The sequence below is a fragment of the Drosophila teissieri genome, chromosome 4 (genome assembly GCF_016746235.2).
Source record: "Drosophila teissieri strain GT53w chromosome 4, Prin_Dtei_1.1, whole genome shotgun sequence".
Classification (NCBI taxonomy): domain Eukaryota; kingdom Metazoa; phylum Arthropoda; class Insecta; order Diptera; family Drosophilidae; genus Drosophila; species Drosophila teissieri.
The window spans coordinates 414,040-429,103 of NC_053033.1; the positions used below are offsets into that span (position 1 = coordinate 414,040).

Sequence of the window (15,064 nt, forward strand, 5' to 3'; positions counted from 1 at the left end):
AATATGATCACGAAATTGATTAATTTCTCAAGATTCCACGCAAATGACACTCAGGAAAATACATTTTAAATAATTTGAAAGAAAGAACTCTAAAATTGCATTTGGTCATGTTTTTGAACGGGTTGTCTTTAACGCCTTAATAAAATAAAGTGATGGACAACAGTATTTTTCAACTTTAAGGACTTTTCCATCGAAAAGTGGTACATCTTTGTGGTACTTCAGTGTTTTAACGGGATTTTTGGAACGAATTTACAATCGTTTATAATATTTGTATAATAATAATATCCCTACAAAACATATATATATTATATTTATATGTTTTCTAAGGACAATATATATATATACGTATAAAACTATTGCTCTTATCAAAACAAATACTACATTTTATTTGTATAGCTATTTTGTAAAGGTACAATTTTTTTAAACAATAAACATTAATTTGTGCAGAATTAAATTATTTTCGTCTTTATACACTAATTTGGTATGATTATGATATTGCTATAAAAGCAACTATAAATAAACTAATGTATGTACATCCATTAATGTACGGTGTTATCCGATGTAGTTACTGGTGGTAATTATATGTTATTACGGAATTCGTATTAAAGTTACTCAGGTTTTAAGCGATGCCATTGTACTACAGTTTGTCTGGGCTTTGAGATCATGTCTTGCCAATGTTTAGTTTCCGATGCTCCAGAACCGTTTTTCCCTAGTAATTGCATACAAAAATAATGATTTTAGTAAGGAATCGTTACAATTGAGCTGTAGATAAATATTTCATTTTCATTATTACCAGCTAATAATATTCGTCCTATTAACTCGTTCCTTCCAATGTTATCAAAATCCATCACCATAACATCCAAGGAACATTCTCTTATTTTTTCCCATGGTACGTTAAAACTAAACGATTCATTAAATACTGGATTCAATGTACACGTAAATATAGGGGTTTTTCTCTTTTCTACCCTTTTATCGCCAAACTGAAGCCAAACCTTTACGTAAGGATCTATAAGTAAAGGAATATAACATTTGCATTTTTGGTGGAAAGTATTTAAACAAGTCAATAAAGAATTTGATGTTAAGCTTAAATCACTAAATCATGTTTTGGCGGATCAACTACGACTACAATATACAAAAGTAAAGGAATGCAAAATCTGCAGTAATCGTCCTATCATAATGAATCAAAACGTAATTTAATAGCGCAGTGAATCTGGCCATGTCCTGTTCTATACTTTTACTCCAAGAGTAACGGATATATTTATTCCATTTCTTAATTAAGTAAAAACATACGTAACAAAAATATTAAAAATGATATTATGTCAAAAACTAGTGCTCTTGCTTACCAGATTTTCCGTTGATATCTTTTGCCTTTAAATTTCTCGCTTTAATTAATGTTAAAGTCAAAATTGAGTTCGACGGGTGATAGCAAAGAGAGGAGAGAAGTTCTCCGCATTTATCCTTTGCAGGGGGCTTTAATGCCTTCCAAAAAGACTGTTTTCCAGCAAAGTCAACCTTATTAAATACACAACATAAACTTTAAGAAATACGTCTTAGATTATTTATTTACCTGACATAAAGGAAGAAATACTTCCCCTATGGAGTCATCTCTTGAGAACCGATCGTAATCAAAAACATGTAAGTGTAAAACCTTCACCATTTGGAATTGTCCATATAAAAATACAATAATATTTAAATTGTAATTGAAATTTCATTTAAAACTTGAAAGTAGTTTAAATTTATAAGTGTACCTTGGATTTCTATATTATACCCTCGCAAAAGATTTAAAATTTCCATCAGAAGATTACAGCGCCATGAATCACGTTACCGAGCGAATTTACATATTTTTGGTTAAAATCGCTAGACGAATCGAAATAGTTATATCCGCCCCTCCGTGCTTAAGATCACAAAGTATTTGATTGTTTAATTTAATATCGACAATTAAAAATAAAAATGTAATTCTGTACATCACCCAATAATAACGAAGGGTATATACAAAACAAACAATGTACAGTTTTTGTTAAAGTTGATGGATTGCTTGAATGGAAGCTACATATCGTTTTTCGACCCAAATCGTCCTTTCTTAAATACTACTTGCAATAAAAAGAGATTTAAACTAAAAGACTATATCGATTCGTCTAGGGAGATGGTCTAAAATACATTTACGCTTTAGGGATCTTACAACCCTCATAAAATAATGAACCAAATTTCATTTCAAATATTAATTTGTATAGTAATATTATAAATTTTTATTGCATAGTACATACATTTTTTGTGTAACTTTAAAATACAGTCTTAAAACAGTTCCAAGCATTCGTAAAGTATAAATATTAAATTTTCTTCTCAAGTTTTAAAAGCTTGTACTTGTAAATATAAGAATAGATGAATGCAAATTTGTAATTTAATCAACTTTTAGGTCCAAATGCCTGGAAATTTCTTCCTTTGCTTATAATAAGTCTTATTAGAATCAGTTCTAACTCGTTACTTACACGTGATTGAAGTTTTTGAATGGGAAAACCCTCAAAATAAAATGTTTCATTCCATCGTGGATTTAGGGTTCGCCGTTTTATTTTGGTTTCCAATCTATGCTTTTTGTCTGGTAATAGCGTTACACGAACATATGGATCAGAAGTACCGCTTAAATCCTTTGCTGGAAGCTCTTTTCCTTGAAGAACTTTTAAAATTAATGTTGTATTCTGGAAATCATACTCCAAAGAGAAATGTATTTGCCCAACATTTTCACTTGGATCGGTACTATCCAAATACATGTCTGTCATTGAGATACTTTTATTCTAGAAATTTTAAAGAAGGTAGGTAATTGTAAGTACATCGAACAAATTATCAAACACCTTCTCTAATCACCAAAACCAATAAAAGGTAAACAAAAGGATTGAATACAATCAAACGACAAATAATAAAAGTTCTGGAGGCCGTGGACGTGGTGGACATGCGCACACATCAACTTACGATGTCGGGAGGACTTTAGGGGAAATTACAAGTAAGTTAGAGTTGCTTCAGACAACTATGACAGCTCCATCTCCTCCGCCTCACTCAAGGATTTTAGTTAAGCAACCCGATTTTTGATAATTAGGGCCACTAATTAATTCTAACTATTATTTACAATTCTAACCATCCCTTCATGGGTTCATCCTTGATCGTCTATTTTTTAAGGAAAAGGTCAAAGTGAAAATTGTCTTGAAAATTAACAAAACACTAGCCCCGCAATCGGCGGCGCTTATAAGGTCGCACAGAAAGCAGACGTATGTAAATACGTATACGGTTACCTAATACTGTGAAATAATTGGTAGCTTTGAAGGACGGCAATGATGTAGGCAAGTTCGAACGGCGCCTTTCGTGGGGACCACACTGTACGGGAAGAATCTCGTTCTTGATATTGTCTCCATAGGTACTATATTTGGCGTGATACACTCCTAGCAAGTAGGTCCTTGTGGGTGCTCCAGTATGTACGCATTATTGTCAAAAGCCTCGACCACCTTCGCTTTCAGGACTTAACGTGCGAGCTCAGCACAAATTCCTACACTTTTCCCTATCCCCACTTGCATCTTGAAGTTTGGAGCTCTGGTTTCCCCACATTTGCAGACGAACTCACGTACCTGGATGGTTATCCCTGGCCAATAGAAGTATCGTCGCACGACCCCCAATGTCTTCGCCATTTGATGCTTCTTATTGGTCTCGTCTTCTTGCATTAACTCCAGATAATTTTCTGCAGCAAATTCGGTAGTCTCAAACCCCACAAACTTTGTTAGATCCGAGAGGACTTCCTCGACGAATCGGGACAGGTTATCGGCGACATCGTTCTAGCTTCCCTTGCGATGTTCGATGCTGAACTGGTATCCTTGCAGCTGAAGCGACCATCTGACGAGTCGTCCCGACAGCTCCTTATGCCGTATACAGAATATACGCAGGAAATGCTTGAAAGATCCAGTCGTCACTGACTGGAGTGACTGCGCGTGTCCCTCTCCGTAATCGGAGCATGTTGCACCGATTGCCCCCCGCGGAGAAAGTCCGATCGGCCCTCGATATTTTTGAGATCAATGCTAGTGTGAGCGAAGTTCTTTCGGAAGTCTGCAGATGTCAAATAGGACTTTAAAAAGAATGCCGAGAGATGGGGTTGTGGCAGAGCTTCTTCTCAGGTTGAAGCGCAGTTATCCGAAGCAGTTTTGGAATTTTAAATGTTCCAGTAACCAGGGCGTGTCCGCAGTGATCCATCAGAGGACCACACATTTGGGATCTGATGATAGATGTACTGCTCAGATGCCTTGTGCCTTGAGTGCTTTGCTGCTTCACGTCGAGGGAAATTCCCGATTCGTGCTCGATGAAAAAGTAGCGCAACTGATGTCTATCATTAAAACGTGGGGAGCGGAAGTCGGTGTGACCGTTTCGACCAGCAAGACGGTGATAATGCTGCGTAGATAATGCGTAGACCTAGAGGTGCGCTAAGTCGCACTCCTTCGGTAAGATTCGCTGGAGCAAATATACCATATGTCCGCACCTGCTGGTAACTTGGCATCACAGTCAGCGAGAGTTTAGGTTTTCTCAGCCATGTCGAATCTTTTTGACAGCGAATGACTGGGGTCGTTGAAGCATTGGCGTGCGTGCTTCGAGCTGACTGGGTATTTAGTCTTCGAGCCATATATCGGAGCATATTACTGCACTTATGGTGCCCGGTGCACTATTCAGTGCTTCGGTGTGGTAGGTTACGACGACAACGCAGGTAGTTCCTAGGCCTATTCTTCTTGGAAGGCGATTCACTGGAGGATTTGCAGCACGTTCTTTATATTGGCCCATGAAATTTCGGTAATTTCGTTACCACGGGTTAAGTATGCTTTCCAAGGGTCTACTCATACATCAGTAGAGATTTTAGTTAGATCTCACCAAGGAGAGTGTCTTTCCGGATTTAAATTGCTACACGCATTTAAATTGCTACCAGAGTGGTTGGTACCTATGCCGTAACGGCATACCTTGCACCAAACTTCCGAAAGGCTACAATGGCTGCCAGACACTCCCTCTCTGTGACCTGGTGTTTATTCATCTTGGCCGAGAAGAACGCGATCGGTGGTTCTTCACCGTCCTGGTTCCGCTGAAACAGTGTCGTTTCTAAACCAACGTGAAATGCGTCGCAATGGATGGCAAAATGTTTATTGAAATCCGCATGAACCAGGACCGGCGCGCTCGGCAGGGCCAACTTAAAAAACGGTCCAACGGTCTTCGAGGAACCGTAAACCCAGTTTATTCCTTGCTTTTGCCGTCCAGTTTGATTTTCCAGAACGCAAACTTGAGGTCCACACTGGAGATATAGTGCGTCAGGTCTATCCTAGAGAAGATTACATCGACGCTGGGTAGAGGGTATGTATCCTTCACCGTCTAAGCGTTCAGCTTCCGAGCATCCAGATAAAAACGATATTTTCCCGGTTCGGACACCAACGTTGTGCGATTGCCCAATGCCAGCATTTTGTTTTTCATTCTCAACCACCGTTTGTTATGCTGGAGTCATGTGATATGGTTGATCCTTGAAGATATTTTTCGACTAGCTCTATTGAATGCTTTTCCACGCTAGACACTCCTATGCCATCCCGTTAAAAAGTATAAAACCCCTTGCTTCGTCCATGTATTTTAGGTCAGCGTAGTGCTCCATTTGCCTGGCATACTCTTTTGCAGTTTCCTCCATTAGCATTGGCACGGATTTTTTACACCCGCTGGTGCTAGTTGAAACGGCTCGAAATCGATCCCAAAGTACGTAGCTTCTTCAAGGTAAGGAAAAAGTTAGAACGATATTGTCTAACTTATTAACCCCCATAATGATAATGATCCAAACTTCGTCAGACGCCGTTCTTATCACCCAGAAGTAAGGATGGCACCTAGTGCTTTTACGCTAGCACTGGCTCCCGTGTGCATCCCGGTGCCTACCCAGGATCGTCACTTCTGCGAAGGGTCCAGGATCCCAAGAACCGATGCGCTTTGTGGCAGCCGTCGTCGTTTAGATATCCTGATCCTGAAGCGGTCCCTCGCGTTTCAAACCTTCCTTGAAACTAGCCGCATGCCGCTCATCTGATGTGTAGTTTCGATTTCGAACTTTTAAATAGCGTTGCATCCTGACTCTCTGACATACCGTCACCGTCTCGGGTCTTCCTAAACCTCTGCGGACCTGCGGTCTTCGGTCCAACACGAGCGTGAAGGATGGTCACTTCTACCGGCAATATGTAATTCCGGTAAATAGCTCCCACTGCTCTCAACAAGCGGGGAGTTTAGGACTGGTGGCCGATGCCGCTACCTCTACCCCTCTCTGGTTGGTAAGGCCTCTCCACTGGTCTATACGCGTTAGCGTATGCCTTGGCCGGCTTGTTTGCTGTGAGCCTGTGCCTGGCGATCCAGGTCCTTTGGCAGCGACCGTTGGTTTTTTTGAGTTAGCCTCAATACCTCGATCAGCATCCTCATTATGCCAAGGAAACCGTTTCGGATCTTGTCCCTCAACACATCGCCTACTCCGGACTCCTACGCTGCGCGGTAGGTGCGCAAATGCTGCGTTTACTGCCGATTCCGCTGCAGTGTCGGTTCGGAATTCCGGTTCCTTTGAACCTCTTAATCCTGAGTCTGCGGCTGGCACATTTCCTCGACTTTTATACCCGTTACTCAAAGAGTAAAAGGGTATACTAGATTCCTTGAAAAGTATGTAACAGGCATAAGGAGACGTTTCCAATCATATAAAGAATCCATTATCAGGATCAATAGCCGAGTCGATCTGGCCATGTCCGTCTGTCTGTCCGTATGAATGGCGAGATCTTAGGAACCATAAAAGCTAGAATGTTGAAATTAAATATGCAGCTTCCAGAGACGTAGACGCACAGTTTCCAAATATTGCCAACGCCTACCCTAACGCTCACAAACCGCACAAAACTGTCACGACTACACTTTTAAAAAATGTTTTGAAATGTTGTCATTTTTGTATTAGACTCGTAAATTTCTATCGATTTGCCAATAAATTTTTGGCCACGCCACTCGAACGCTAACAACCACCCAAACCAGACATGACATCAAAAGTGGAAATAATTCTAATATAAATATCAATGACATAAATATCAATACCTTTCTTCGATTTCCTCAACTAACAGACAACCGTTACTGAGCTAGTCGTTGTACTAGGGAGAAATTTCAACCATTTTCTTGGATAGAGCAGAAATGGTAAAAAAGGAAAGTAGTAAAGGAAAAAAAAACATTTTCTAAAAGTGTGGGAGTGACGGCACTGAGCGGTTTCTGGGCGTTAAAGATGTGTATCCAAATATTTTTAAATATAAATTAAATATAAATAAATATGACATTTTTTGGGCTTGTGAGAGTGGGCGTAGAAACGAACGTTTTAACGAACTAGTATATCCATTTCTTTACGAGTATGAAGTTTTTGGTGGAAGCCGGTTTTGTGGCCTGAATACTAGGCCTAATAAAATACTAAATTTACACGAGTTTTTTAAAATAAATCACAACTCACTTATTTGTCTACCTGGTTTGCCCATTTTAGCCAAAGCATATCCTAATTGACAACAGTGGACAAGGACCAATATGTCAAGGTTCTAATAGGGCTGATTTGGAGGCCATACCACAAAATAATTATTAAAAAGTTTATTTTTATTTTAATATGTTATTAACTTATAATCTTATCCCACCACATAAGCAAAACTTAAATTTAGTTAAAGTTAAGAATGGGAAAAATAATACAACTTCGAGACGAAAGCTTTAACAGCAAGATCCAAAATCTACAGCACCTGTTTCCGAAACAGCGTTCGCCTGGATTCCCTTGAGGAGGACATCCCAGCAAAAGTGAAGACGATGGACCTCGCCCAGGCTTGATTAACGAAACATACGTACATAGGTATGGGCGGAATGTGGTAGCTTAAAATGAAAATACCTCCGTTTTATAACCCAGGAGGCGCGTCGATATAGTCATGTCCGTCTGTCCACTTTTCGATACAGTTTGAAAATCAGCAGATAAGTACATATGAAAAATGTTTACTGTCCTATATCTATACAGCCTATGTAACGGGAATTTGATTGTTTTTGATTTGTAGGTTCAAGACAAAAATGTAAATGTACTTACTGCAGAATCTTTTGTAGTCCCATCTCCAGGATTTGCAACAGAAGAAACGCTTTGCGGTTTTGTTTGAGAGGCTCCCGAAACGCTTTCAACGTTATAACAGTTTATAAATATTGACTCTTTGGCTGAAGTCATACTTGCGTACATACCCTATCAAAGGAGTTCTTAGACTTAAAAATCCATTTAGTTTTCGGTTAATATTGTTTTGCAGAGGAGTTGTGATAGCTTGTGTCACCGGCACTTGCGGTTTTGTAGGTGGATTTCCAGAGTCCACAATATCCTGAGCAGCCCTGAAAATTCGCATTAAAAAAATATATTAGGGGTTTTATGTTTCTGTCCATTTTTTGTACGCTTATGAATTTTCCTATCTAATTACAACGAAAATCAGTTAAGATCATCGGACATCGAATCAAAATACATGACACAATATTTGTGATGCCATTAAGCATGCCATGCTCTAAAACACGCTAACATTTTCAATTCGTGTCTGGCTGGGCTATGAAATAAGTCAAAAAGGGTCTAAGTACGTTTTGCACAGACTGCAGATTTGTTACATAGTCTTAGCATTGGGCTCTAGTGATGGGGAACATGTTGCGTTTTAGTTGGGCATAAGACTTGTCAATATATATATACTCGATATTCGAATCATTAGCTAACGTTGACAAACTTCTCTTAATTAATTTTGTTTACACTTTCGTATATATCTATATATATAAAAATTGAGAACAAGTTTGGTGAACGATTATAACTCCAGAACGCATGAGCCGATTTCAACGGTTTTGCATTCGTTGGAAAGGTCTCGGGCTCCGTTAGGACAAGAGCAAAGAAAATTCTGGAAAAACTCAAAAGAAAAGCGGGAAAACCGTTATTTACATGCAGCGCCATTTTTAAAACATAGGATGTCATTCTTCTCTGCTCATTTCGTTTTATTTAATTTATGAGACAAACTTTATTTGGTTCATAAATAAATTGTAACAGCAGGCATTTGTTTTTGAGGTGGTAAGTTGAACTGTGTTAATTATGTGTACCGTGCATTTGAGGTTAAACTCACCACTTCCACCTCCTTCGACTTCCTCATCCTCATCCTCCTTCTTCTTCATCAATTAGAAGATACACGAGCCGAACGCAATAAAGCAAGAAGACTAAAGCATCAACAATCACGCAGGTTTTCAGAAGAAGGAGGAGGAGGAAGATGAAGAAGGAAGAAGAAAAAGGTAGAGGAAGAAGAAAGAGGATGAAGAAAAAAAAAAAAGATGAAGAAGAAGAAGGAAGAGGAGGAAGACGAAGAAGGAAGAAGGAGACGGATTAAGAAGATGGAGGAGGAAGAAGAAGGAGAAGGATTAAGATGATAGAGGAGGAAGAAGGAGGATGAAGAAGAAGAAGGAAGAAGGAATAAGGAGCATGAAGAAGTCAGAAGAAGAAGGAGGAGGAAGAAGAAGGAAGAGGTGGAAGACGAAGGAGGAGGAGGAAGACGAAGAGGGATAAAACTGTGAATTTAACCTCAAATGCACGATCCACATCATTTACACAGTTCAACTTACCACTTTATTGAATCTAAAATTTCATTGGTTTAAGCTGCAGCGCCATTTCTGAAATATAGGATGTCATTTTTCTCTGCTCAGTTAGTTCTAGAGTGCTATTCTCTTTCATTCAATTTTGTGCTTTTGGAAATTAAATTGGATATTTTATTTGGAAAAACTGACATTGAACATAAACATGCGTGTTCAATTGCACAATGATCAATCTGCAGAACGGTTTTCGAAGCAATTATTAGAAATCGGAAGTGGCAAAGTTCCAAATACAAATGGCTTGATCACTTTGCCAAACAATTTTTGTACAATTCAACAATCTAAAGGCGAATTAATAGAAAGCGTTTTTCCAAATATAATTCAAAATCACAGAAATCACGATTGGTTGACAGATCGAGCAATATTGTCACCAAAAAATGTACATGTCAATGAAATCAATTTTCACATTCAAGAAAAATTGCCAGGCGCAATCATATAAATCTTTTGATAGCGCAATGAAAGAAGATGGTGCAGTGAATTATCCAGTTGAATTTTTAAATTCCCTAGAACCGCCTGGTAGTCCACCGCATTTTTTGAACTTAAAAATCGGCTCATCAATTATTTTACTGTGCAATGTCACAAGATTGGTTGTAAAAAAATTGATGCCGAAATTAATTGAAGCCACGATATTGACTGGAAAAGCGAAAGGAGAAATGGTGCTCATACCGCGTATTCCGTTGATACCAACAGACATGCCGTTTGAATTTAAGCGACTGATATTCCCAGTGCTTCTATCATTTGCCATGTCCATCAATAAGGCACAAGGACAAACGCTTCAAGTATGCGGGTTGAATTTGGAAGAGCCGTGTTTTTCTCATGAGCAGCTATATGTAGCCTGTTCAAGAGTTGGCATTCCAAACTCTTTATTTGTATTCGCTCCAAATGGACCAACGAAAAATATAGTTTATCCAAATGTTTTGGATTGAAAATAACAATTTTCAAATAAAATAAATGACTTTCATATAACAAATTCTAGGAATTTTTCATTGAATTTTGAGACTGCATGCGGCGAAGCGCATAGTGCCAACTAGTACATATATATGAAACACGTAGAAGGAACCTATAAAGTATATATATTATATTTTAGCCGAGTCGATCTGGCAATGTCTGTCCATCTTGGAAGGCATTGTTTTTTGGTATACAACTACTTAAGTCCTCTTTACCTTTTAATTATCAATTGTTATGATCGGACAACTACAGCACCTTGCTAATTTTGTTGTGTATATGTAGTAGACGCTTTCGCATACTCTAGTAGTGCGCAGTATTAAATGAATGCGTAGAGGTGATACAAACTGCGAGACAAAAAAATATTCAATTATTCAACATAGAAAATACAATAGCTGCCGTTATCTTTCAATTGGTGTATCATTCTTTAAGATTGGAAAATAGAGAAATTGAAGATGGGATATATAGAGGTTGCCTTCGCTTACTATTCTGGAGCTTCTTGCTCCCTACGTGGGCTACAGTCCATAATGATTTTTGATCAGGATCACTAGCTGAGATGATCTGGCCATTTCCCTCTGTCCTTCCGTCCGTCTGCCCGTCCGTCCGGTTTGTATACATATTAGTCTGTGGGTTTCGATGCTAACTGCATGAAACTCTCGCCAAAGTCTTCTTTCAATCGCATATTTATATATGTCGGAAGGGAATAGAGCTGACCACCATATCATATAGCTGGATGGATTACAACAAAAATGAATTGAAAAACAAATGTACCTTCGTTGTTTTCAATGATATTATTCGGCATACGTCAGTTTTTCGACAATATATTATTTTGGTTTTAGTTTAATCAAAATTAGATATCTATGTCATAGGCAAAGTTCATTTCATGAAATGATCTGCTAATTAATGAAACAAAATCGATGTTTTACTTGATACTTGTAGAGTAAAAGGGTATACTAAATTAGTTGAAAAGTGTGTACAAGGTAGAAGGAAGTGTTTTTGACCCAATAAAATATATATATTCTTGATCAAGATAATCAAGTCGATCTGACCATGTCCGGCTGTTTGTCCATATAAACGCTCTGATCTCGAAATCTCAAAAAGCTAGAGAGATTTAGCAAGCAGACTACAGAGACATAGACGCGGTGTAATATGGTTTCCTGATGTTATGTTATTGTTTATCTATGTATTTATTTATTTATCTATTTATTTAATTTATTATTTGTCTTGCCAATTTATAGATATATACTATAGGTATGCCAAAAATGTCTTAGCCAAGCCAATTTAACGAACTCAAATCGTTCAAAACTGCTGCATTTTGAAAAATGTTTTGATATTAATTCATTTGGCTTTGTATTGCCCATATATAATATATTATCCACGCCAAAAGGTCCGCCCAAAACTGATACGCCCACATTTTTAAAAAATGTTTTGATATTTTATGATTTTGTATGTCTTGTAAATTTCTATCGATATATCAAAAAACTTTGCCAAAAAAACTACCACGCCTATATTGTTCATATTATTTTCAATTATGTTCATATTATTAGTCTTGTAATTTATTATCGATTTGATAAAAAAAAACTTTTTTCAACGCACACAAACCCCTTAAATCTGTCACGTCCTCACTTTTAAAACATTTTAAAATTTTTGTTTATTTAAATTTTTTTCCAATATTTCTAAAAATATGTCAGAAAAATTTAAAAACTTCTTGTTTACACTTCCACTAGCTGAGTAACAGTTATCAGATAGTAACGGAACTCGACTATAGCATTTCTATTGTTTAATTTATACTATTACACTTTTAGCGCTTAACCTACTAAATTATTTTAATTAAATTGAAGTCTTGCTATGTAATCGCCTTTGATTACCTTACGATTGACCTCTCGCTCGTAATGTTTGGACAACCTTCTTTAATTTGTTCGTATATATTTAAATACGCCTTTTTTACCCCTCCGCGCTTTGCACATACACGATAGTTAAAATAGTTAGTTGTGCTAAGCAGAAACGTCAGTCCGGTCAGCTGTCCGTATGAACGTCAAGATCTCGAAAGATAGCCTGCAATACTAACTCCAAATCTTACACTTTTGAAAAATGGCTTGCTAATTATACCCGTTACTCGTAGAGTAAAAGGGTATACTAGATCGTTGAAAAATATGTAACAGGGAAAAGGAAGCGTTTCCGACCATATAAAGTATATATATTCTTGATCAGGATCAATAGCCGAGTCGATCTGACCATGTCCGTCTGTCCGTCCGTCTGTCTGTCTGTCCGACTGGGCTACCGTCCGGACCTATGCAATGGTACAATCACGCTAACACGAGTTTATTATCAATATCGAAGAAAAGGAACTCATAATGAAAATTTACCCTGCTTTTATTTTATAGCAATATATTATTATATTATATTGGTCCTTGGTATGAACTGAACAGCAAATTTACCGACGACCATCTAGATTAAAAATATATGTATATATTTTAATATGTTGGTTTTTTTTACTCCAAAATATACAACTACTTAATTATGGTATTTGTAAAGAAGTTAAATAAATAGAAAACTTTACAAATAAATGCACACTCAAAAATCCGTCGTTGACATAATTACAACTCTCAATCGATTATTAATTTGGACATTTGAATGATAACATATACATATACATATGTGGTACAATACTGAACAGCAAAAAAAAATTATGCAAAGATACAAAACAAACTTTATACTTACCGAAGACTATAACTACTAGATTCCTCGTCTTCATTTGGTTCAATAAACTGTAACTGGGATCTTTTATGCCTCCACCACAAGTATCCTCCAGCAAGAAAAAGAGCTATTGAAATAATTAAGCCCAATATAGCCAAGCAAGCTATAAGAACTATGCTTGCCATTTCTGTAATGGTATGAAATTATAGTCATATTTTAATTCAAGTAAATTCTCATGTTCAGGAGAAAGAAACGAAGAAATCGATTACGTAAGATATAACATCTTCATGCATACATATTAATTTCATGCAGATAAAAACGTAACTTTCTGAAACTAAGGCGTATAATAATATATAATAACAACACCCATCTTATTTAAGGCCAAAGACATATTTTATACCACAGTAATGATTAAGTCGTACTTTAAATTGTTAAGAATAGATTTTTGCAATTTAATGGCTTTCTATTTAATGGAGTACACATTGTTTTATGTTTAACTAATGTAAAACTCGAAAGCTTGGTCCAAAATTATTTGCGTAATTCGGTTGCACAAAGGTTGCAGCTGCCGGAGTGCTCAAATGAGTAATGAGCAGAAAAAACTAATACAACTTTCAGGAAAATAGTTTAAGTACTCTCTATTTAAACACCGTCTTGTTAGATTGCGTGTTGTTATTACAAATGTAAGTGTTTTCTTTAAATTTAATAGAAGGCAACCGATCCGATTTATTATAAAACAACTTTATTCTTAAAACAATATGTCGTATAAGTTAATATCGAGCTACTTATGCCAATGAAAACACGTCGAATACATATTTTTATAAGAGCTCGTTTGAATGAAAAGCTCGACTCCTTGCGCATGTCATTTGAAAATACTAGTGTATCTATGTACATAGGTAAGAGATATAATGCGGAGTACTTTGAAACATTCAAAGTTTTTCTAAATTTAATTGTGGTTCAGTTAGCTTACCAGTTATGGAGTTGTTCCATTCATTAGGAAATCCAAAAACTGCAATAAGGCGGAAACAAGCTAAAGAATTGTTCTCGAAATGGGTTGGAATACCATTCAACACTTCTTTGAAAAATGCATCGAAATATGTCCTTCCCCCATAAAATATATTTCCTGGCAAATCCCGATATGCCACGCACACTCTAATGCCCAGAAATATTATAAAAAAAAATTTTAATTCAGATCTTAAGCAATAGACAAACGCCGACAAATGGATCCCGTGAGCTATCTGGGGAACGGTCGCTATCCCTTTTATGTATATCCATTGCACTATATTTAGCTGAGATTGCAAAATATTTTAAAATATGTATATTTCATATCAATCTATTTTCTTTTTAAGTTAAATTATGAAAACTGGAGTTCCGGTCTACAGGAGGTATTATTGGTAAATAATAAATATGTAAATAATATCAATAAGTTGTATTAATGACAGACAGACAAACAAAAAAAAAACTTTGTATTATTAAGGATATTATAAATTACCAAATTACCAACCCTTCGGCGCAATATTTATAAAAACTCTGTAATAATTTGGTTTTACCTAAATATATATGACTTCCATTTTTTAAAAGTTTGTAGTTCCAAGATAATATTTAAGAAAGCATTGTCGTGAAAAGCTTTTCTGTATATCTATAAGTTAACTTGTTAATATAATAATGTACTAACTGCAGCTGGACCATTTTTAAAAAAGTTGGTTGACTAGTTACTGTAAATAATGCCTGATTATCTCGCTGCATTTCCATC

General features: G+C 36.7%; 1 protein-coding gene across 8 annotated transcripts; it reads right to left on the minus strand.

The window, feature by feature from the left end:
* Positions 1-362: 362 nt before the first annotated feature.
* On the minus strand, positions 363-14,301 carry LOC122622892 (synaptotagmin-7). 8 transcript variants are annotated; one of them, XM_043801544.1, is made up of 9 exons: positions 14,282-14,301; positions 13,339-13,501; positions 8,254-8,394; positions 8,108-8,189; positions 2,487-2,789; positions 1,568-1,648; positions 1,344-1,512; positions 794-1,006; positions 363-709 (listed from the first exon to the last, which is right to left on the minus strand). In XM_043801544.1, the coding sequence occupies exons 2-9, from the start codon at positions 13,497-13,499 to the stop codon at positions 609-611; spliced, it is 1,251 nt and encodes a 416-aa protein (XP_043657479.1). In that variant the 5' UTR covers positions 13,500-13,501; positions 14,282-14,301; the 3' UTR covers positions 363-608. The 8 variants fall into 8 exon arrangements, with proteins under 8 accessions (XP_043657479.1, XP_043657475.1, XP_043657480.1 ...); XM_043801540.1 differs by lacking the exon at positions 14,282-14,301 and adding an exon at positions 14,097-14,189; XM_043801545.1 differs by lacking the exon at positions 14,282-14,301 and adding an exon at positions 14,053-14,067.
* Between the last annotated feature and the right edge of the window lie 763 nt (positions 14,302-15,064).

Bases quoted from the DNA above. Each gene is read 5' to 3' on its own strand.
- LOC122622892 (XM_043801540.1), bottom strand. From the start codon at position 14,172: ATGCGCAAGGAGTCGAGCTTTTCATTCAAACGAGCTCTTATAAAAATA. The intron at 1,649-2,486 runs GTAAGTAACGAG...CAAATGGTGAAG, and splicing joins TTCAAAAACTTCAATCACGT to GTTTTACACTTACATGTTTT. The intron at 1,007-1,343 runs GTAAGCAAGAGC...CTTTACTTATAG, and splicing joins AGATATCAACGGAAAATCTG to ATCCTTACGTAAAGGTTTGG.